Here is a 22,869-nt window from a genome sequence, read left to right on the forward strand (position 1 = left end):
CAAACCAATATTCAAAGTTTTGAGGTCAAAAACCAATATTCAAAGCTAGCGGATGGTAAATTTTTAACTAGTGTGGTGGATTACAGCTTTTAAGACGAAATAATCTAGTGTGGTTGTTCCAAGGTGGGCTCAATACTAAATTTTAGTGGCTTCATTTGTTAATTAAGACAAAAATTCAGGATAATTTATAGGGGAAATTTGTTTTGCCGTGGGGTCATGCGACGCCAGTGTTTACCACATAGCGTCGCCACTGCACGTACGGAATAGTTCGAAGTGTGCACAAACTAACACATGACATTGTATATTACAAAAAAAAATAAAACTTGAGGCTTTTTGTGATTGACTAAAAATACTAAAAATGACTTTTTTTCATCACTGAATGAGTTTTCTTCCTTTCACAAAATACAAACAAAACTTGTAGCTCAATGTTTGTCTATTTCTTGCATCTTCTACCTTCATTCAAAGGTCCAGAAGATCAATAACCAACAAACTCTGCCAGCTAGACTTGCGACTCTTCATCGCACTCCATTTACGATTGAGATTTTGCTACCGGAAATTGCCGATGACATGCACTACTAGCTCAATCCAGAACTAGCAATTGAACCCTCTATCCGGCCCTTAAGAATCTTGTAGCTTGTGACTTAATTTTGGATGTCCGATCCATCTATTAGAACGAATTCCGGCGACCATGAGACTTCAAAACATTTTCGTGATCTATACCTTCCAAACTCCTTTGATTTGATCTTCGATAAAATCGTAAACTACAAAGCACAAGTACCGATCAAATAGAATATCTAAGCTCTTCAAACATGAATAGTGACAAGCATCACATATCACATATATACCGATCGAACTCAATTATTTATCTAAAAAAACACTCCAATTTGGCTTCTATCGTTCTCTAATGGTGAAAAATGTTTCTAAGGCTAAATGGTAGGATTGAGGATCTCGAGATAAACCTTGAAAGTAGACGTTTGAGGGCAAATATTCTAAAAGGAAGAATCTCATAATTTTAAGTAATTTTTAGGGTTTGAAAAAGTGTTTGTACCTTGGTAGCCTGCCAACTTTTCAAAATAGTCTCCCTTCACCCCAATCTTCATTGAACAAACTATAGATGGACATAAAAGGAGATTGATCCGAGGCATGTGTTAATTAAAGAACGGTGTTGCTATTGTCAACCCATTGAATTGACGATAAACACTTTAGAATATAAGGAAAACACGTATTTTTGTGTATTTTTTTATTCTTTAATATACATTCACACACTTATTATTGTCAGCCCATTGGGGCTGATTTTAGAATTTTTCATTAACGAAACAGAAAGTCTAATGGTACAGATTTTATGCCTGTACCAATGTGTACAAACTTTTTTTTGGGCTCCTTTTGATTCTAAAAAAATAATCGGAGTCGCTCATTTTGTTTAAAATACCTTGCTTATTGTATTTGTAAAAAATAAATTCAATCCGGTATCGGTAAGAACATTTATGAAACATCCAACTTTGTTTCATAATTCAGGCTTGAATCCTGTGACAAAGTTGGACGTTTTGTAAACGCCTTAACCAATACCGGATTGAGCTTATTTTTCCGTAAGAGCCGTAAATAAAATATTTTAAATAAAATAAATGGTTCCAATCATTTTTTTTAGATTCCAAAATGGGACCAAAAAATAGTTTGTACACACTGGTACTGATTTTCACCTCTGTTAAAGAAAGCAGTAATCCGAACACAAATCATTTCATACAGATCACACACATATATTTTTGCGGGACACATCTCAAATCCAAAAAAATGATCCGAACCGTTTATTCTTCTAAAATACTTTTTAGAAGGTTCACGTAAAAAATCACTTCAATAATAAGAGCTTTCTAAAAAAATCATAGGGTTTAGCCGAGAGTGACAAGTGACAATTTTCTCCGAGAGTGTCTTAGCCGCCAGACAGCCCTTCTTTCCAAAAGTAGTGTAGGAGGAGGAATTTCCATCTCATCACCTCCGTTTTCCCCATCCTCCAAAGACCCATCGTTGAACACACGCTCTGTATTCTTACTAAGCTATACCAGGTAACCTCTCTCTCTCTCTCTCTCTCTCCGATTGCTTCTTTCACCGATCTCACCCGTCGAAACACACCTCGACACACCCTTGCCGCATCCACATCTTCTCCCCTCCATTTCCATCTAGATAAACGAGCCGAACAGTTACTAGTCCAAGTATGGTTAATTTGTAAACTTAACGAGTTTCAAAACATTGTTAAAGTTTTAGCTTGTTTACCAATCTGGAACGAGATTTTAATCAAGCTGGTTCGAGCTTGGTTTGGTGTGAAAGCTTAACCAGCCTCCAAAAATGTTGGATCTTGAATGAGCTTTTTAACCAACAAAAATGTTTACCAATCCGCCCCAATTTCCTGTTGTGCAACCCGGACGTTTGATTTCCCTTCCCGTTCTTTTAATTATAGCACCGAAAAAAGGATATATTTTGTTTCCAATTTTTGATTGTCAGACAGGCCGTTAATTGCTCGACGAAAATACAAGTTGCGAATTGGTTATAGTAAATCTTGTGTATGATGCGTTTGAAATTGCAAAAGAGTTTTTTTTTTTTTTTTATTATCAGCAATAAAAGTTTTTCAGCATAAGGATGTAAATGTTCGCGCGTTTATGATATTTTTTGTTTGGAATTGACGCTGCCTTTTGGTGAAAATAATTGTGCTTTTTCTATGGCATTTCTTTCCAGCGTTCTAAAAGCTGACTAGTCCTTGCCTAGACGCTAGGCGGTGGTCCAACGCTTAGATTAGGCAACCGACTTGTCTTCGCCTAGTGCCCTAGGCGCCTTTTTTCCGCCCCACTAGCACCTAGCGATTTTTAGAACATTGATTTTTTCCTCGTTTTGCTCACAATGAGTATTCACACGCTTTCATACAAACTGAAACTGGATTGAAGCAGGAAAATCGATTAGATACACTTACTCTTGTGTTGTATGATTTTACCCTTGTTGCCAAAACAATAGAATTGAACCTTAGAAACAGGCCCATATGCTGATGTTAGCCCAATATCCTACTGTTTTGTGGACAACATGATTTGCTCGGTTTATTGCAAATGACGTCTCAATTACCAGATATCGTGATTTTAGGGCCGTTATCACCTTCGGTTGATATACTACCGTTGAGTAATGCGGCTAATGCCACATCATCACTGTGTGCAAAGCAAGTAGTTTTCTTTTAAAACCTGTAAAGTTTGTTTGGATGGATATCAAACATAGTGAGTAGCATGGGAGTACATACATGAAAAGATGGTTAGGCAAACTAAAGAGAGTACTTTTTTGGGGGGGTTGAGGTTGGGGAATTTTTGGCTTGGAAAATGTATATTAGTGTTGAGGATGTTCTAGATGCCATAGCATAAGAATCTCAATTTGTTTCAGGTCCACACAATACTGGCAGCAAATTTCACGACCTGAAAACGACCCACAATGGCTTCATCTGCTATTGCATCTAGCTCCTCACCTTTCATCAACAAGGTACATAATTTGCCTCCTATTATCTAATTTTGCCCCAAATATGTCATGAATGGATTTTTTTAATCCCGAACTGATCACCCTTTGTTTTTCTCCTCCCATCTTAAGGTTCAGAAAGATGTGGGTCTCTCTACTTTCTCTTCACAACCCTCGTTTTCCTTACACACTGCCAAGAAAAGAAATTCCAGGAAAATCACGTGCGTCATGGCACCACAGCAAACTGAACGCAAGCCTGCCACCTCTGGTTCAGTTGGGTTCTGTTGATTTGTTGTACAATCAATATATTTTCAGTATGGGTTTGCAAATGTCTTGTATTGCCACAGGGGTGTGACTATTCTTAATGATTAGGTCAAGACTGCGATGACGATGACCGAGAAGATCTTCGCTAGGGCTTCCGAGAAACCAATGCTGAGCCCAGGCGAGAATGTTTGGGTCAATGTGGATGTCTTGATGACTCATGATGTTTGTGGACCTGGCACATTTGGAATCTTCAAAAGAGAGTTTGGCCAGAATGCTAAGGTGCAGAACATGAATTACTTTCCAGTTCCATATTTTTGGATCCAATTAGTTGTTTTGTTGTTTGACAACCGTTATATGGCATTTGAACGAGTATTATTCGTATAATCAATTCCCAAGATGTTATGTATGGAAACAGTTCATCACCGAACTTAACGATTTTGAGGTAGTGAAACCCTAGAGTGCCCATGTAAGGAGTCAATAAATTGGTACGTCTAGAGAAGAAGTTGATAAATTTGTTTGAGATACTTTCTTTAGTTTCAAACTGATTCCTTGCCAATCAAAGTTTTCAACTTTTCGCATTGGTTTGAGCTTAAGTTATCATATAGATGAAGCAATGAATGTACTTAATGGGAGCTCACAAGTCACAACTAGATGAATTCATGACATCCATTGAAGCAATGTGTTGTCTTGAACTTATGGTCACTTTGAAAATTGGTATTAATTTTATGAGTCTTATGGAAATAGTTCCTCGAATAATTACAGTGTTGTTGCATCTCTGGTCTATAGTGATCCTTTTTTTAGTTCTGACTGACATTTTAATGGTCGAAAAAACATATAGTATTTTCATGTAGAAATCTTTTCTAATTAAATCCATCCCAACCCTGTCTTGAATTTAGATTTTATGGAGGGATCTTTTTTTTTTCTCCTCTCCCCATTTTCATTTATAGTAGCAAATCAAATAATGGCTGTATTAATGGAGCTGCTCCTCTTTATGAACATTGAAGGTGTGGGACCGTGAGAAGATCGTGATCATACCTGACCACTATATATTCACTACTGATGATCGAGCGAATCGGAACGTTGATATCTGCAGGGATTTTTCCATGGAACAAAATATTAAGTACTTTTACGATATCAAGGATCTTGGGAATTTCAAGGTTGAACTTTTGGTCTTTCTTGATGAACTTGTGGTCTACTGTGATATTATGATGCTTCTTTCTTGAGAAGTGATTTAACAAATTTGTTTAATGATTTTACAGGCTAACCCTGATTATAAAGGTGTATGCCATGTTGCTCTTGCCCAAGAAGGTCATTGCAGGCCTGGAGAGGTGCTTCTCTCTCTCTCTCTCTCTCTCTCTCTCTCTCTCTCTCTCTCTCTCTCGATTTTGGATCATTGGAAAAATCCTAGTTTGGCATTCTTGTGTCAACATTTATTTTGGACCCCAATTTCAGGTCTTGCTAGGAACAGACTCTCACACATGTACCGCAGGAGCATTTGGCCAGTTTGCAACTGGAATTGGCAATACTGATGCAGGTTTTGTGTTAGGTACCGGAAAGCTTTTACTTAAGGTACGTAGTTGATCTTCTCTGTGCAACAAGTTTCAGCAGTTGAGTGGCATTTCTCTTCTTTTCTGCTAATTCTACTTGATGAGGTAAATTGCGATTAATATTTACAGTTGCTCTCTCTGTCTCCCATATATTTCTCTATTACTTCTTCCCGGATGGCCTATGGTGTAATTCTTAGGGTGCTTGTAAAGTAGTGTATGTCTTACACATTCTTTAGCTAAAAATTGTAGGTGAGTACTTTGTGATACATGAACCTTATTATCTGGAACTTGGATGTAAGCGTTCTCTATAGATTCACTAATAGTGCATAAAACTATTACTCGTGCAATGATGGAACATACACATGTACGTGTGAGTGAACTCGGGGGTGCTTGGAGTTGGAGATATGGCTTCTTTACTAATTTGGTTTGGGGATGGGGGTATTCACTCCCCTTTCTTCAAGAATTAAAATGAGACTTAAGTGCTAACTCAAATCAAGCAGAAAATTTCATTTGTTTGATGGGATTTCTTTTGACCATTTTGTAAACTGGAGATAGAATTGGGAACCCAAAGGACTAGGGTTGTTTTCTCATTACGTTATACAAATGTAAAACAGTAATTACACATTAGACCCTTATCTCCTAATCTACTTACATAAGAGATTAAATGTAAACTACAACTAATTACATACAAACCCATAACTTAACACTCCCCCTCAAGTTGGTGCGAAGATATCAATCAAGCCCAACTTGAACATAGTGGGGTGGAAACTTTTGCTACCAAGCCTTTTTGTGAATATGTCAGCCAGTTGATCGTCAGATCTCACAAAAGGCATACATATCAAACCCGCGCTCAGCTTCTCCTTGATGAAGTGCCTGTCAATTTCTATATGCTTCGTTTTGTCATATTGAACAGGATTATGAGCAATGTTGATGGCAGCTTTATTGTCACAGTAGAGTTTCATAGGATCATTATTAGCAATTTCCAAATCACGTAACATAGTTTGGAGCCACAAGAGCTCACAAACGCCATGAGCCATCGCTCTATACTCAGCTTCTGTACTAGACCTAGCGACCACTGATTGCTTCTTACTTCGCCAAGTAACCAAATTTCCCCCAATGAAAGTACAATAGCCAGAAGTAGAGCATCTATCATCCACAGAACCAGCCCAGTCAGCATCAGGTTATGTCTCCAATCGCAGGTGATCATGATTAGAGAACAGAATTCCCTTTCCTGGAGCTGATTTGAGGTACCTCAAGATACGATAAACTGCATCCAGATGCGAAGCATGAGGATCATGCATAAACTAACTAACAACGCTCACTGCATAAGTAACATTTGGTCGAGTGTGGGCTAAGCATATCAGTCGATCCATAAGTCGCTGATATCTCTCCTTGTCAGTGCACTCCCCCACATTGCCACTAAGATGGTGATTCGCCTCAATAGGAGAATTTTCAGGTCTACAGCCCAACATACCTGTTTCTTCCAAAAGATCAAGTATATACTTCCGTTGGGAGATAAAAATACCTCTATCAGATCCTGCCATTTCCATGCCAAGAAAATATCTAAGTGATCCTAAATCCTTAATCTCGAATTCTTGAGCTAGACTTGATTTGAGATTAAGAATTTCATTCACATCATTGTCTGTCATTATTATATCATCAACATACACAATAAGGACAACAATCTTACCAGCACCTCCCTTGATGAACATAGTATGATCTGCATGGCTCTATTTGTATCCAAACCCCAACATAGCCTTGGAAAATCTGCCAAACCACACTCTAGGTGATTGCTTCAGCCCATATAGGGCCTTCTTCAATCTACACACCTTCCCTTCAGCCTCAGAGGAAGAGAAACCTGGTGGTACGTCCGTATACACCTCATCTTCTAACTCACCATGGAGGAATGCATTTTTCACATCAAACTGGTGAAGGGGCCAATTCAAATTGGTAGCACAAGAAAGCAGAGCTCGCACAGTGTTCATCTTTGCTACTTGTGCAAACGCTTCCTCATAGTCAATACCATAGGTTTGAGTAAAACCCTTGGCAACAAGTCTTGCCTTGTATCTCTCAACTGTACCATCAGCATTCTGCTTAATAGTGAAAACCCACTTGCATCCTACTGATTTCTTTCCTCCTGGAAGTGATACTAGCCCCCAAGTACCATTCTTTTTCAAAGTTGTCATCTCTTCTACCATAGCTCCTTTCCACATAGGTGTTATGAATGCATCCTGCCAATTCTGTGGAATACATATAGAAGAAAGAGACGAAACAAAGGCATGGTACGAAGGAGATAAACGATCATAAGAGACAAATTGAGAGATAGGATGTTGAGTACATGACCTAACACCTTTCCGAAGAGCAATAGGGAGATTATCAGACTCAATAAAAAGAGGTTCAATAGGAGAAGATTCATTACCAGATAAGTCAGCTGAGAAATCTGGAACTGGAGCAGGGGATTGTAATTGACAAGGTGGTATTACATATGAGGACTTTCCTTTCTTCTATCTAATGTAGGTCTTTAAGTTAGACCCTTTCAACCGTTGTGGTAGTTCCTCAATATTGTCACCAATGTCATGAGTTGCTCTTTCAGCAGATATTGGTTCATCTCTAAATTGTTTCCTTTCCCCCTCACCATGACTATAAAAAGAGGTAAACATCTCTTCCTCTTTCATCTCTTCCTGCCGATGCTCCCCCTGAAGAGATGGAGTGGAAGGAGAGTAAAAGGACACTGTTTCCCAAGAAGAAAGGTTAGAGACTCGTCGGAGCCTTATTGAAGGCAGGCGATGTCAGGAAGAGAAGTCAGAGGTCTCGTTGGAGCTTTATGGGAGGCTGACGATGGTAGACCGGGCCGATGATGTTAGAAAGATGGGTCCCAAGGGGATCGATTGCTCTGATACCATGTAAACTGGAGATAGAATTGGGAACCCAAAGGACTAGGGTTATTTTCTCATTACGTTATACTTGTACAAATGTAAAACAGTAATTACACATTAGACTCTTATCTCCTAATCTACTTACATTTGAGATTAAATGTAAACTACAACTAATTACATACAAACCCATAACTTAACACTTTTCACTATTTCTTTCTCTTTTCATGCGGTGGTTGCATTTGGTTAATTTCTAATTCACCTTATGTTTGTGTAGGGAACAATAGAAAATTTTTAAGTTCTTTCTTTGGGCGTTAGTTCTCCAAATGAGATTGAATTCTCAGGGCATCTCCAATCCATCTCTATTCCTCCAAAATAGAGGATGGATGTGACACATTGATGGGAGATTTTATAATTTATTCCATTTTTTCTTCACTTTTTGTACTTTTTGGGAGAATCTTTGAGGGACCCATCGTCCTTTTTAGAGTTTGGAGGAATTTTGTACTCCAATTTTACTTTTGGTCCTCCATTTTTAGAGAACCAAATTTACTTTTGGAGGACCAAACTCTAAAAAGGACAGTGGGTCCCTCAAAGATTCTCCTAAAAAGTACAAAAGTGAAGAAAAAAGGGAATAAATTACAAAATCTCCCCTCAATGTGTCCATCTCTATTTTGGAGAAATAGAGGTGGATTGGAGATGCCCTCGAGCAGATTTTTCAATGTGGGGACTTAAGCTGGTCATATTTTGAAATGCAGCTTTGTTCACATTTTGAAGATCTTGTCAAATCCATGCTTCACATTATTTCTTTTCCATTATGTGTGTTGCAAACTAGTTTCTTAAATGCCTGTCTTAGATGCCACAGTTTTGTCTTAACACACAAACCCACCGTGAAATCATATCTGCAAGCAAATAGAGGGCTGATAAACACAGATTTTGCTGCAATTCCTTCGCCACCTTTTCCTCAGTTGTATGAAAGTCCAGATAACTTTTACAACAGCTGATCTTTCATATTTCAGGTGCCTCCAACATTGAGATTTGTGATGGATGGTGAAATGCCGGATTATCTGCTTGCGAAGGATTTGATTTTGCAGGTACTTTTTGCAGCATCTTATGGTGTTTGTTTCTTTTGCAGGGCCATAATTTTCTCCGGTTCTAAAAACATTGTGTTTCTGAGATGAGCTTTGTGGCTTATTGGGTTTATCTTGTATCATAATGAATTGCCACTGCATCTAGTATTTTTGTTTCGATAAAATAAGGTTATTGATTTTGCAGATTATTGGTGAGATTTCTGTGTCTGGTGCAACTTACAAAGCCATGGAGTTTGTTGGCTCTACTGTGGAGAGTTTAACTGTAAGTGTACTTAAATTTTCCCTTGAAAGTATTTGTCAGTCGCACTACTTCAATCATGTAACAACTGCTTCGTTGATCTGTGCAACATAGATGGAAGAACGAATGACTTTATGCAACATGGTTGTTGAAGCTGGGGGAAAGAATGGTGTTGTACCAGCTGATAGTACTACATATAAGTATCTCGAGGTTGATTATCTGTCCTCAGATTTTTTGAGTCTCTCTCTCTCTGCCACAACATATATCTGCCTAAACTTAGTTTCTTTCCCTTGTCTTCCAAAAACTTGTTTTGTATGTGTTCTTTCAATAATATGGCACCAAGTTTCTTTGTACAACGTTGTGGTATTTTGCATTCTCACAAATCAATGAGCACGTATTTGGATTTCGGACTTCAGCATGGCTTGTTTTAGAATTCAAATGTCTAGTTGCAGGCCAAGCAACTGTAATTTAATATCCACTCATGAAAAAAGAATTGAAAACTGACTGCATATTGGCTCATATTTTCCAAGCCAATGAGGAAAATGCATTTTTCCGGTGGTCGGCATTAATTACTGGGCAGGAATAGTTTTACCTTACTAGCTTCCATTGTCAGGACTAAATTGTTATGGTCTTTTGGTTTGTGCAGGATAAGACAAGCACTCCTTATGAAGCAGTTTACAGTGATGATCAAGCAAGGTAGTATCCTTATTCCATTTATCTGGTGCTAAAAATCTACTCACCGTGCTTTTCACCAAATACCATGCCTCCTGTCTTTATGTTTGCACTTGTGCAACAATAGTACATTGCCTGATTGTATCATTGATCCTCCTTACAATATAAAGCAGTTTATATTTGGGTGTCTTTGGCCTTGAAGCTGTTCAGAACTCAAGCATCAGCATTAATGTTGATAAAGTCGATGTTAATTCTCAACACATCTGAATGGTTGATTTTGAAGGAGGAATACCATATATTATAAGGCAAATAAACGACCTACCATTCTTGGCAAGACCTTGCTCCATTGATGGTCACATCTCATGAAATATGAAGGTCGAAATGTCTAATATCATAATACTCATGAGATATTATAACCTTATCAAACTAAACAGAATATTTATGAGAATCAGGTGTACATGGCCTGTTGTCCGGTGCTTGTTTTATGAAAATAACCTTCATATGCAACCTGTTCTTTTTTAATCATTTAGTGTAACCTTTCTCCTTGATATATATTTGATACTAAACAATACTTCAGTTTAGTTGGGGGGGGGGGGGGGGGGGGGGGGGGGGGGTTTTTGTTGTTGGTGTGGGGGGCTGTACATGTATAGGATAATGGGACAAATCTAGTAGGGTGAGATTTGATCCTCCTTTTAGAGAAATATAGCTCATGTGAAAGTTGGATGCTTGTTACTGATAGAAAACAGAGAAACAGAGACGGAAAATACTGATATTATTTCTGAATGAATTACAATGAGGTGAGTACATCTTTAAATAGAGTAAAGCTATGCCTAAGAAAGGAAGATTACAAGATTTGATTACGATATGATTACCCTATGATTACGATATGATTACCCTATGATTACACTATGATATGATTACGATATGATTACCCTATGATTATGCTATGATTTGATTACGATACATGTCCTAAAATAGCATATTACAGAATATATATTCTAGATACAGAATATATATTCACACCCCCCCTCAAACTCAAGGTGCGAGGGCAGAGAGCATCGAGAGTTTGTCAAGGAGAAAGCGGAAACGAGCAGCGGTATGGGTCTTCGTGAAGAAATCAGCCAGCTGCAATGTGGAGGAGACGAAGGGTAAAGCAATGGTGCCAGACTGAAGATGCTGACGTATGAAATGACAATCAATCTCAATGTGCTTCGTGCGCTCATGGAAGACCGAGTTGTGGGCAAGCTGAATAGCACTCTTATTGTCGCAGTAAAGAGGCGTAGGAGTAGTAACAGAGACCCCCATATCGGAAATAAGCCAGCGAAGCCAGACGATTTCAGAGGTAGCATGGGCCATGGCACGATATTCAGCTTCCGCGGTGGAGCGAGCAACAACAGATTGCTTTTTGCTTTTCCAAGAGATAAGAGAATCGCCTAGAAAAACACAGAGGCCAGAGGTAGATTTGCGGTCATTGACATCACCTGCCCAGTCAGCATCAGCATAAGCATGGAGGGTTAAGCTTGATGTAGAAGAAATCAGAAGGCACTGATGAAGGGTACCACGAAGATAACGGAGAATACGTAAGAGGGCAGCCCAATGCCTAGTCCGGGGGGCAGAGACAAACTGACTAACAATGTGAACTGCATAAGAAATATCTGACCGAGTAACAGTAAGATAAACTAAGCAGCCCACCAATTCGCGATATTCTGTAGGATCCTCAAGGGGGACACCATCAGAGGCAGAGAACTTGGCATGGAGTTCAAGGGGAGTATCAACAGTCCTCGTATCCGTGAGACGAGCACGGTGAAGAATATCAGTAACATACTTGGACTGTCTCAAAAGATACCCCTGAGGAGAGGAAGCAACTTCAATACCAAGGAAATAACGTAGCGGGCCCAAGTCTTTCATTTCGAACTCACGGAAGAGATGACTTTTGACTTCAGCAATAGCAGTAGAATCAGAACCAGTGATGATCATGTCATCAACATAAAGTAAGAGAAGTACCAGGCCATGAGAGGTGCGACGGAGAAATAGAGCAGAGTCATGCATGCTGGGCGTGAAGCCAATCTGAAGAACAACATCCTGGAAGCGTGAATACCAAGCGCGAGGGGACTGTTTCAAGCCATAGAGAGCACGACGCAAGCGACAAACCATACCGGAAGGATGAGAGAAGCCAGGAGGAGGCCGCATATAAACCTCTTCAGAGAGATTGCCATTGAGAAAAGCATTCTTTACATCCAACTGAGAAAGAGGCCACTGGTGCACTGCGGCCACTGAGATCAAGGTGTGAACAGTGGTCATTTTGGCAACGGGGGCAAAAGTTTCCTCATAATCAATCCCATACTCCTGAGAAAACCCTTTAGCAACTAAGCGGGCTTTATACCGTTCTAAAGAACCATCAGAATGAGTCTTAACCTTGTAGACCCATTTGCAACCGATTAGATTCTTACCATCCGGAAGTGAAACCAACTCCCAAGTTTGATTGTGAGCAAGAGCAGTAAGTTCAGCTTGCATGGCATCCATCCAATTGGGATCATTGCAAGCTTCTTTATAGGACCTAGGCTCAAAATAAGTGTGAATGCGGGAAAGGAATGATTGATAAGAGGATGAGAAACAAGTATTAGTAAAGCCATATTTTACCGGAGGTTGACGATTGTCGCGGACGGGATACCGGCGGGCAGGCGGATCAGGATCCACAGAGGCAGATTGGGGAGCAGCTGTAGAAGTTGGACGACGGGTGTAGACCTGGGTGATCGGAGCACGACGAGGTGATGCTGAGGGGGCTGTAGAAATATCAGATACCTGAAGAGTGGAGGTGTACTCTTCGGGAGGCACATCCAGATCCATAGGAAATGGGTCAATATGGATCAAGTCTTCTTTGGCTACTGGAGCAGTGCGAGGTGGAAGAGTAAAATAGGGAAGACGCTCTAAGAAGACAACGTGCCTTGAAACATAAAGCTTTTTGGTCACAGGATCATAACACCGATACCCTTTTTGATTAATGCCATACCCTAAAAAAACACCTAAGACACAGCGGGTGCTGAGCTTAGTGCGGTCTTTCTTGGGGAGGAGAACAAAACAGGTAGAACCAAACACTCGAAGAAGAGAGTAATTAGGAACCTGACCATAAAGCCGCTCATAAGGAGAGCTACCAGAAAGAAGAGGGGTGGGCATCCGATTCAGGAGATAGGCTGCAGTGAGAACAGCTTCTCCCCAGTAACAGGACGGGACGGAGGAAGATAGGAGTAGAGACCGAGCAGTATTAAGAAGGTGACGATGTTTTCTTTCAGCTCTACCATTTTGGGCAGGAGTGTCAGTGCAAGACGATTGGTGGATAGTCCCAAGCGAATCTAGGAATTTATGAAACTCTGAAAGTGAATATTCCCCACCCAAGTCAGACCGAAGAATTTTAACCGATGTAGAAAACTGATTTTGAACCATGGCATGGAAATTCTTATAAATCGTAAAGAACTCAGATTTGTGTGTCATTAAGTAAACCCAAGTATACCGACTAAAATCATCCACAAAAGAGACATAATAGACAAAACCACCTTTAGTAGCAACCGGAGAAGGGCCCCATAAATCAGTGTGAACAAGCTGAAAAGGTGAAGTAGAAATAGAGGTACTTTTATTAAAAGGTAAAGCTGACATTTTTGCAAACTTACAACCACTGCATTCTGAAATATTACTGACTGAAATATGACCCAAATGACCTGACTTAACTAAAAGTTTTAGACGTTCACTAGACAGATGTCCTAATCTAGAATGCCAAAGATAAAATGGAGATGACTTATGATCTAAACAAAAAGATGACGCAGCAGTGGAAGAAGGTTTTATTGGGAGATGCAAGTGCTCCAAAAGATAGAGATCACCAACTCTACGGCCTGCCCCAATCTGCTTCTTGGAATCCCGATCCTGCACAACACAACCAGAGGAAGAGAAAACAACATCAAAACCAGAGTCGGATAATTGGCTGATTGAAAGTAGGCTCAAAGACAACTGAGGAACATAAAAGACATTAGGAATAGATAGTGAAGGTGCAGTAGAAGATAGAATGGAGCCAATAGAAGCAACATGCATGGGAGAACCATTGGCTGTGGCAATACTAATAGGAAAAGCAGGTGGCACACAATTACTAAGAAGAGACATATCAGGAGTCATATGATGAGAAGAGCCAGAATCAAAGATCCAAGTGGTGGGTTGGATACCTGAGGTGGGAGAACCACGCAAACCTGAGTGAGTGGTAGTCATGGCAGAAGCTTGGGGGGAACCCCCTCGAATGGCTTCCATGTAAGCCTGAAACTGTTGAAATTGCTCATAATCAAACTCTGGAGGTGCACTACTGGAGGCCGGTGCTGCCAAGGCTGCAGGAGGGCGAGAATGCTGTTGTGGTGCCTGAGACTGATGCGGGGCATGAGGACCAGTTGACTGAGTAACATTTCGTCCCTTTGGCTTGGGACGGTTAGGGCATTGATGCTTCCAATGACCCTTCTGATGGCAATAGTTACACTCATCTTCAGGAATTTGAGGCCTTGGCTTGGCCGCAAATTGGACAGGATGAGATGCTGGAGTGGGCGAGTGATGTGTCGGATATTGGCCAGATGGAGCAAATGGAGCAGCAAAGACAGACTGTGAGGGAGGTGCAAGATTAGCCACTTTGAACCGCGTTTCCTCAGCGATAAGCTCATGAACAGCACCATCTACTGAGGGCAATGGAGACCGATGCAAGATAGCCCCACGAAGAGGCTCAAACTGAGGCCGAAGGGCCATGAGAAACTGAGCAAGTCGTAGTTCCTCACGAAATCTGACATAACTATCAAGTAGCTGCAAATCTGAAGGTTCCATGAGAGCTAACTGATCCCAATAAGTAGTCATTTCGTTGTAAAATTCTTGAATCGATTTATTGTTTTGGGTGGTGTTTCGGATAGACATTTCAAGCTCATATCGTTTAGCAAAATTTGATTCAAGATACAGAGCTTGTAGATAATCCCAAACTTTCTTTGCTGTGTTATATTTCGAAAAATTCATGCCAATACTTGGTTCTACGGAGTTGTGAAACCAAGTCAAAATCTGTGCATTCCCTGTGTTCCATTTTCCCAAGGCAGTGGCATACCCTGGGTCTTTTGGATCAGAAGGAGGTAGCGTAGAACCGTCTACATATCCCCACATTTCTTTACCAACAACAAAATTTTTCATCACATGAGCCCAATAGGAGTAGTTGTTACCGGTCAAACGAACACTAATAGCCTGATTTTTATCGCCAGACATGATGCTAACAGAGAAACGCAGTCAAAAAAGAAAACAGAATACCAGAGTACCAATCTGCCTTAGACTGGTTCGTCGGAGTTGTAACAGAGGTTGCCGGAGCTACTGCAGTGCCTGCAAATGCTGCTGGAGGTTGTCGGAGTGTGGGTAGGTCACCGGCGGTTGGAGAGGGATGGGTGTCGGCTGCTGTGGGTATTTCTTGTGATTTGAGTTGCTGAAAAACAGAGAGATAGGGAACGATAGTAGCTGACAGAGGGAAAGAGATTTGAGGATAGAAGACTGATTGGAAAACAGGTTAGGGTTTCGGAATCGGCTCTGATACCATGTTAGAAAACAGAGAAACAGAGACGGAAAATACTGATATTATTTCTGAATGAATTACAATGAGGTGAGTACATCTTTAAATAGAGTAAAGCTATGCCTAAGAAAGGAAGATTACAAGATTTGATTACGATATGATTACCCTATGATTACGATATGATTACCCTATGATTACGCTATGATATGATTACGATATGATTACCCTATGATTATGCTATGATTTGATTACGATACATGTCCTAAAATAGCATATTACAGAATATATATTCTAGATACAGAATATATATTCACAGTTACTTGGTGAATTTTTAAGAACTGGAAAAGTACAAATTGATGGAATTTTTCTCAAACCTATAGGGAGAAGATCTGGCTAAGCCAACTGCCAGTTTCGCATCAGTTGTGGCTGCTGAAGTGATTTCTGTTTCCATTCAATTTAGTTCTGCCTCTGTGCTTGTGGCAAAGTTCAGTTTAACCCTGATGTCTTACAAATTTGGGGAATGGGGACAATCTAGACGGAATTCATTCTATTCTGGTTATTAGTTGCTAGGTGGCTCTTAATACTAATGTCGATTGGATGAGTTTTGTTGTATCATTGCCACTTCTTCAAGAGACTTTCTTGTGCTTCATCATACCATGAAGAACATCTAGTTCTGAATCAGTGATTACGACAGTGGTTCCTTTCCAAATTTCTTTGCAACCCAGTAAGCTTATTGACGGTAGCAACCTCCATCAAATTCCCTTGCTCTTAAACCTTAGCTTAATAACACAGTCCAAGAAAAATGCGTCTGATCGTAAAAGCATCTGTCAAGTGTGTTTAACTAAAGATTCAAATAAAAAATGCCAACCATGCTATTATGCTCTGCCTTTTCAAGACTTTTGTTATGTTACTTTTCTTGTTGTTTTGCTTTGGAAGGTGACATATACTGATGGGTGAATATTTTTTTGGCTTCTAGATTTCTTTCACAGTACAGATTTGACGTCTCAAAACTGGAGCCTCTAGTTGCTAAGGTGAGTAAGAATGAGAATTTGACCTCTAGTTTCTAAGAGAAAATAAGGGAGGAAGGAAAGAAGCCATTAAGCGTTCCCTTTGCCTTTCCTTTACATCTATTTGAAGCAAGCGAAAGCTGCAAAACCTTGGGATATAGATTGGTTTCTATTGTATGGAATTGCAGTTTAAAATTGGTTCCACATCTGGCAAGTAATACATTTGGAAACTTTTGCAGCCTCATTCTCCTGATAATCGAGCTTTAGCAAGGGAGTGCAAGGATGTGAAAATCGATAGAGTCTACATTGGATCCTGTACTGGAGGAAAAACTGAAGATTTTCTTGCTGCAGCCAAAGTTTTCCTGGCTTCAGTAAGACATCACATATCTACATGTTCCTTTTTGTCATTGTCTTCAGAGTTTTCCTTGTTCTATGCTGAACCAAGCATCTCGATGTTTCTTCACTTCTCCAATAATCACTGTACTCTTATTGAGACAGAGACTTGTTTTGTGATCAGTTTTTGGAGCTTGTTTTCTGCTGATTTCCTCCTTAAAAAACAATCCCTTTCTTTTTTTTGATTGGATTTGTAAAACTATATCTGCTGATAACGTGAACGAATCAGATGATTTTGTCCTTTCATTTTCACAAAACAGCGTCTGAAAAGTATTTTGGAAAACTGTTTTGGAGAAGGCAACAGACAGTCTTGATTTGTCTGACTCTGTGTGTGTGTGTGACAATTCTAAGCAGAATAGTTTCTTCTAAGCCAATTGGGATTTAGGAAGAACATCTAGCAAACCAGTGTGGCAGTGTATGACATGCATTTGTATGCACCATATGCCCTTTTTGTAACTTCGGTGTCTTGTTGCATTGTGCTATTTTGCGGGAGTTGTCTAGAAAGAATCCTAACCTCCAGCACCCTGGATTGATGTGATCTATGGTGGCATATATCATATATTTTTATGTTTCTTAGTACCATTTTCCATTTTGGGGTATATGGAGAAGTCTGCTGTGTTTTATGTGTACGATTGTATAAATACGTTGAGACTGGGAATTATGTGAACATCATACGAACAACTAGAATGAAGCGGCTGTAAGTTGGATAAGATGACAATCTGTCTTTGGAAAAGACTCTCTGGGGAAACATAATTGTACGTCTTCTCTCTGGTGATATACATAACTGTACCATGTTCCCGAACATGCGTCCCAATATGTAAGTTGCTAGGGTACTAGTGTTCTGGTAACCTAAACACAATTAGACACCATAAGTACATGCTTGCGTTTGGCGTTCTTATTTTTCAGGTTCGAGAACACTAAATGTATTTTGTGCAGGGAAAGAAGGTCAAAGTTCCCACTTTCCTTGTTCCAGCTACCCAGAAGGTTGGTATATTAGCTTTATTAGGCCTTATGGCGCTGAATGGTTATTTAATTTGTTCCAAAAACCATGCATCTTCTCTTATATGATCAATTTTCAGGTGTGGATGGACGTATATAGTCTGCCTGTTCCAGGATCTGGTGGCAAGACCTGCTCCCAGATATTTGAAGAAGCTGGTTGTGATACACCTGCAAGTCCTAGTTGTGGTGCTTGCTTGGGTGGTCCCAAAGACACTTATGCGCGCTTGAATGAACCTCAGGCAAGTTTTACTATTTTTGTTTAGAAGCGACTCTCTGGGAAGTATTGTTGTTTTTTGTGCACAATATATGCCTTGCCTGCAGTTCTCACCCTAACAGACATTGCCTCCATACCTGTGAAAGTACTGACCTTTATACCTTGTTTCCTGATATGTCAGTTAATCACGCATATTAGAATGTCATTTTTTTAAGGTTTATTTCCAAGGACACCCCTTTAACTATCACGTTTTTTCAACATGACCCCATCACATTTAAAATTCATCAACCTCACCCCCTCATCTATCAAAACTCATCAACTACACCCCTTCCGTCCAATTCTGTTAAGAAATGTAAACTTTTTAGCCTAAGTTGGATGGAAAAACAAATTTTGAGCCTAAAATGCCCTTGCCTTGGGCAGGAAATATATCCTTGGGTTATTTATACTCACTCAACACTCAAAACATATATTGCTCTCTCCCTCTCTCATCCATCTCTATTGCCCTCTCCCTCTCTCTACTATTCTCTCCCATCTTCATCTCCATCTCCCCATTTCCCCACCCAGAAAAATGAAAACCCACCAAACCCCTCTAAACCAGCCACCTCTAGTTCTCTCTCCCATCCCCATCTTATTCTTCTTTCCAACCCCACCCAAACCCTGAATTTGAAATTCAAAAACCCAAATTTTCAAACAAAACCCAGATTGTGAAAGAACCCAAAATTGAAAAAATTTGTACTGTGATTTAGGGTTTCGAACTTGATGGGTTTGACGTCCTCAGTTAGCTTTTTGGGTTTCGATTTTCTGGGTTTCATCCATGTCAGGCGAGAAGAGAGACAGAGGAGAGAGGGAGGCGTGTGTTTTTTTCGAAGTCCCAAACCCTATTTCTTTCACAGACCAAAGAAAAGGGTAGCTTGATCTTTTCGTGTGTTTCCGTCCAAGTTTTTAATGGAATAAGGGGAGGGGGTGTAGTTGATGAGTTTTGATAGATGAGGGGGTGAGGTTGCTGAGTTTTAAACATGAAGGGGCCATGTTGACAAAACGTGATAGTTGAAGGGGTGTCCTTGGAAATAACCCTTTTTAAAATAATGAGGTATATCAAATGGAGTTTGAAGAAGTGTTGAAAATTTGAAAAAAATGGAAAGAAAAGGAAATAGGTTTCTTTATTCATAGGAAGAGGTATTTTCATTAAAATGAACAATGAAAGGCTTGTGCCTTTTGCCTCGAGGTTTATGATTTACTCATAAGGGTTAAACCATCTTGTCTACTTTGTTTGCTTTGAAGAATTTCACTAAGCATCAACTAAAACTTGATAAGATATTGGAAAATGCAAGTGTCTCAATTTGGTATTAATAAAGCATTTGCGAAAGGGTCAAAACAACATCTATTGGTATTATCTTTTTGGTGGTGTCTATTTTGGCTTGTCCATTCGGTGTGCTAGGATCGCTCATATTGAGAACTTCCTTGGTTGCAGAATCTTCAATTGGATTTAAAGCTAACTCTGAGAAATATAGAGAACAGGGATGGGGCAAAAGAAAGAAAACCATTTTTCCTAGTCCTAATAAGGATTAACTTGAGTTTAATTAAAAAAACTGTAAATTACTAACTCTGAGAAATGTAGAGAACATAAGTCCTAATAAGGATTAACTTGAGTTGCTTGTTGCTCGCCGTCGATTCCTCCTCCGTTGTCTTCTCCGATTCCAGTTCACATGTCCCCAAGCGAAGGTGAAAGAGAGCAAAAATGACCATGCTTCAATGTGGGGGAAAATCATGTTTCCTTGCCCATTTGGCAAACCAATATCACAACTAAAATGTATTGCTGTCGATCTCTTTCATGTATTGACTGATGACAATACATTTTAGTTGTGATATTGGTTTGGCAAATGGGCAAGGAAACATGATTTTCCTCCACATTGAAGCATGGTCATTTTTGCTCTCTTTCACCTTCGCTTGGGGATGTGTGAACCGGAATCCGAGAAGACAACGGGGGAGGAATCGACGGTGAGCAAGAAGCAACTCAAGTTAATCCTTGTAGGACTCATGTTCTTTATATTTCTCAGAGTTGGTATTAATAAAGCATTTGTGAAGGGGTCAAAACATCTATGGGTATTATCTTTTTGGTGGTGTCTGTTTTGGCTGGTCCATTATGTTTCGTTTTATGAAGCTTCAGTTTTTAAAGAAACTAATTATCTTACTATTCTCCTCCCTTTTCCCCCCGACTTCGTTATTTACTTGCAGCCAAATAGACACCTTTTATAATTCTGGACAATGGCTTGTCATTGTAGGTCTGTGTGTCAACAACAAACAGAAACTTCCCAGGTCGAATGGGGCACAAAGAAGGTCAAATCTATCTAGCTTCTCCATACACAGCAGCAGCTTCTGCTTTGACCGGCTTTGTCACTGATCCAAGGGAGTTTTTGCAGTAGTCCATTACGTGTGATTGATCTTGTACCGTTTGAACTTCTGTCCGAATGGCAGCAAACTATGAGGTTCAGTACTGATACAATAAAAATGTCTCCATATGTTGTGATTGTGTAGAGATGCTAGTATGTAACATACCGTGCTGCTGCAACTCTCTGCTGTAGTATATTTGAGAGAAAAGGCTTATTTAATAAATTTTTGTGGGCCGTTGGTTGTTACATCTGATTATAAATCTGCTTGTTAAGTAGCTGTATATTACCATATGTTTCCGAGAAAACAAAAAAATAAAACAAAATGTGATTTGCAACGAAAGAGAAAAAAAAAAAAGAGTGGAAAGAACAGATGAAAGAAAAGGGAGTTGGAAAACCAAGTGGAAATAAGGAGATAAACAGAATAGAGATCTCAAACTAGGAACTAGAAAACTTCTAAGTTGGCAAATTGTTGGTTACATGGGAGAAAAACAGGATGTGATGGTACTACAATCTTTTTGTTGTGGTATTATGAGAAAAGGCCCCTTCCGGTGGTTGGAGGAGGATTGTTATCTTTGAATGTTCTTTTTTTATTATTATAATTGGATGTTTGGGTCAGTTTACGCGCATCTCGACTTAATCCGGGACCTTGAAGTTATCGACTAAGCAAACCTCCAGTGGCACTTCGAGATTTGAAATGTTTCGCCTTTGAAGGATTAAAACTTGCGACTTCTTAGATGGCAAACGCTAATTGCTTTTTCATGCCTAGTTGGCCAAACTAATGGTTTATATTTGATTGTTACTGTCGAAACATTATGACCCTTGCTGGAATCATTGTGGCTGAGCTGTGAGCCAATAACAGAACAACATTCGGTGTGCTAGGATCGCTCATGTTGAGAACTCATTTGTTGCCTAGCAATTATTTCTATAGTAGTAAGTTTCGAAATTTTAACAAGCTTAAAAAATTGTGTTTTCGATTGGGTTGGTTGTCATTCGTGTCAATCTCAAGTCCAGCTCGAGTTTTTATTATTTTTTTATAAATTTTTTTTATAAATTAAAAAAGTTGTTTTTTAGGGTGCATTTGGTAACCTTTTCAATTTTTTGTTTTTTGTTTTTTTAAAAAACTAGAAGTAGAATCAGGTTTGTGTTTTTATAAAAACAAAAGAGAAATGATTTTGCCACTCCCTTTTTTGTTAACACCACTATCCTACAAGTATATTTTTGTACCAAAAATATATTTGCAGGGGAGTGGCGTTAACAAAAAAGGGAATGGCAAAATCAGCAGCCAAACGAAAACAAGAAACATGTTTGGTAATATGTTTTTTTCTAAACAGTAATTTTTTTTTTTTGTTGTTGTTGTTGAAGTAGGAGAATAATCAGGGTAAGGGGAAAAAAGAGAAGCGAAAAGCTGTAAAGATGAAAAAGGAGCTACGCCATTCATTGATTTGGTAAATGTGTATATTAAGCCATAAGATTATCACAAACAGAAGACATAATCGAGATGCTTGTTTTGGAAGGTGAAATTTTAGAACCCTGCGCATTATCTACGCACATGTATATACAAATATCTGAGGCTATTTGGATCGGTGCGATTTCGAGACGAGAAATTGAAAGAATAGTGTGAATTAACGTAAATTGATAGAATTTGAAGTTTGTTTTGGCAGAACAATTATTGATAGGGGAGGGAGAAAAATCAGTTAGAGCATCAGCACTGGAATAAGCAAATGTAAATAATCAAAACATGTCATATCAGATTTTGATTATCCGTTTAGAAGTTGCTAAAGTTAGTAATGTCAAATCTTACATTAGTTATTTTTTGCCCATAATCAAAACCAATAGGCCCTCCAAACTTTTTCCCTTCATTTCACGCATATTTTTTGAAAAAGCGGTTTTTGAAGGAAACAAAAAACAATTTATGTTAGAAACAGTTAAAAAAAAAAGTTTTTCGAAACAAAAAACAGTTTTTCAAAAAACACACTTTGTTCACTTAAAAACTGTAAATACAATTTTGAGAAATTTTGGAAGAATTATATTTACACAAATAGTTTTAAAATTTTAAAAACTATAAATACAGTTTTTTAAAAACAGATTTTGTATAAAAAAAAAGTTTTCTATAAAAGAGTTCTAACAGATTTTTGAAAAACACA

At 39.1% G+C, this 22,869-nt stretch overlaps 1 protein-coding gene across 2 annotated transcripts; it reads left to right on the forward strand.

Moving 5' to 3' along the window:
- The first annotated feature begins 1,883 nt into the window (after positions 1-1,883).
- Positions 1,884-20,971, forward strand: LOC131321995 (3-isopropylmalate dehydratase large subunit, chloroplastic-like). Of its 2 annotated transcripts, none has more exons than XM_058353065.1 (16): positions 1,884-2,057; positions 3,409-3,504; positions 3,610-3,750; positions 3,850-4,020; positions 4,746-4,898; positions 5,001-5,069; positions 5,194-5,310; positions 9,178-9,252; positions 9,434-9,511; positions 9,602-9,697; positions 10,134-10,183; positions 16,699-16,753; positions 16,969-17,100; positions 18,059-18,106; positions 18,202-18,360; positions 20,618-20,971. In XM_058353065.1, exons 2-16 carry the CDS (start codon positions 3,457-3,459, stop codon positions 20,756-20,758), a joined length of 1,533 nt encoding a protein of 510 aa, XP_058209048.1. In that variant the 5' UTR covers positions 1,884-2,057; positions 3,409-3,456; the 3' UTR covers positions 20,759-20,971. The 2 variants fall into 2 exon arrangements, with proteins under 2 accessions (XP_058209048.1, XP_058209049.1); XM_058353066.1 differs by lacking the exon at positions 1,884-2,057 and adding an exon at positions 2,066-2,204.
- The last annotated feature ends 1,898 nt before the right edge of the window (positions 20,972-22,869 follow it).

Source organism: Rhododendron vialii, chromosome 4a, assembly GCF_030253575.1.
Source record: "Rhododendron vialii isolate Sample 1 chromosome 4a, ASM3025357v1".
Classification (NCBI taxonomy): Eukaryota; Viridiplantae; Streptophyta; class Magnoliopsida; order Ericales; family Ericaceae; genus Rhododendron; species Rhododendron vialii.

Excerpts from the sequence above, each read along its gene's own strand:
- LOC131321995 (XM_058353065.1), top strand. The coding sequence starts at position 3,457 with ATGGCTTCATCTGCTATTGCATCTAGCTCCTCACCTTTCATCAACAAG. Across the intron at positions 3,505-3,609 it reads CCTCACCTTTCATCAACAAG|GTTCAGAAAGATGTGGGTCT; the intron begins GTACATAATTTG and ends TCCCATCTTAAG. Across the intron at positions 10,184-16,698 it reads TACAGTGATGATCAAGCAAG|ATTTCTTTCACAGTACAGAT; the intron begins GTAGTATCCTTA and ends TTTGGCTTCTAG.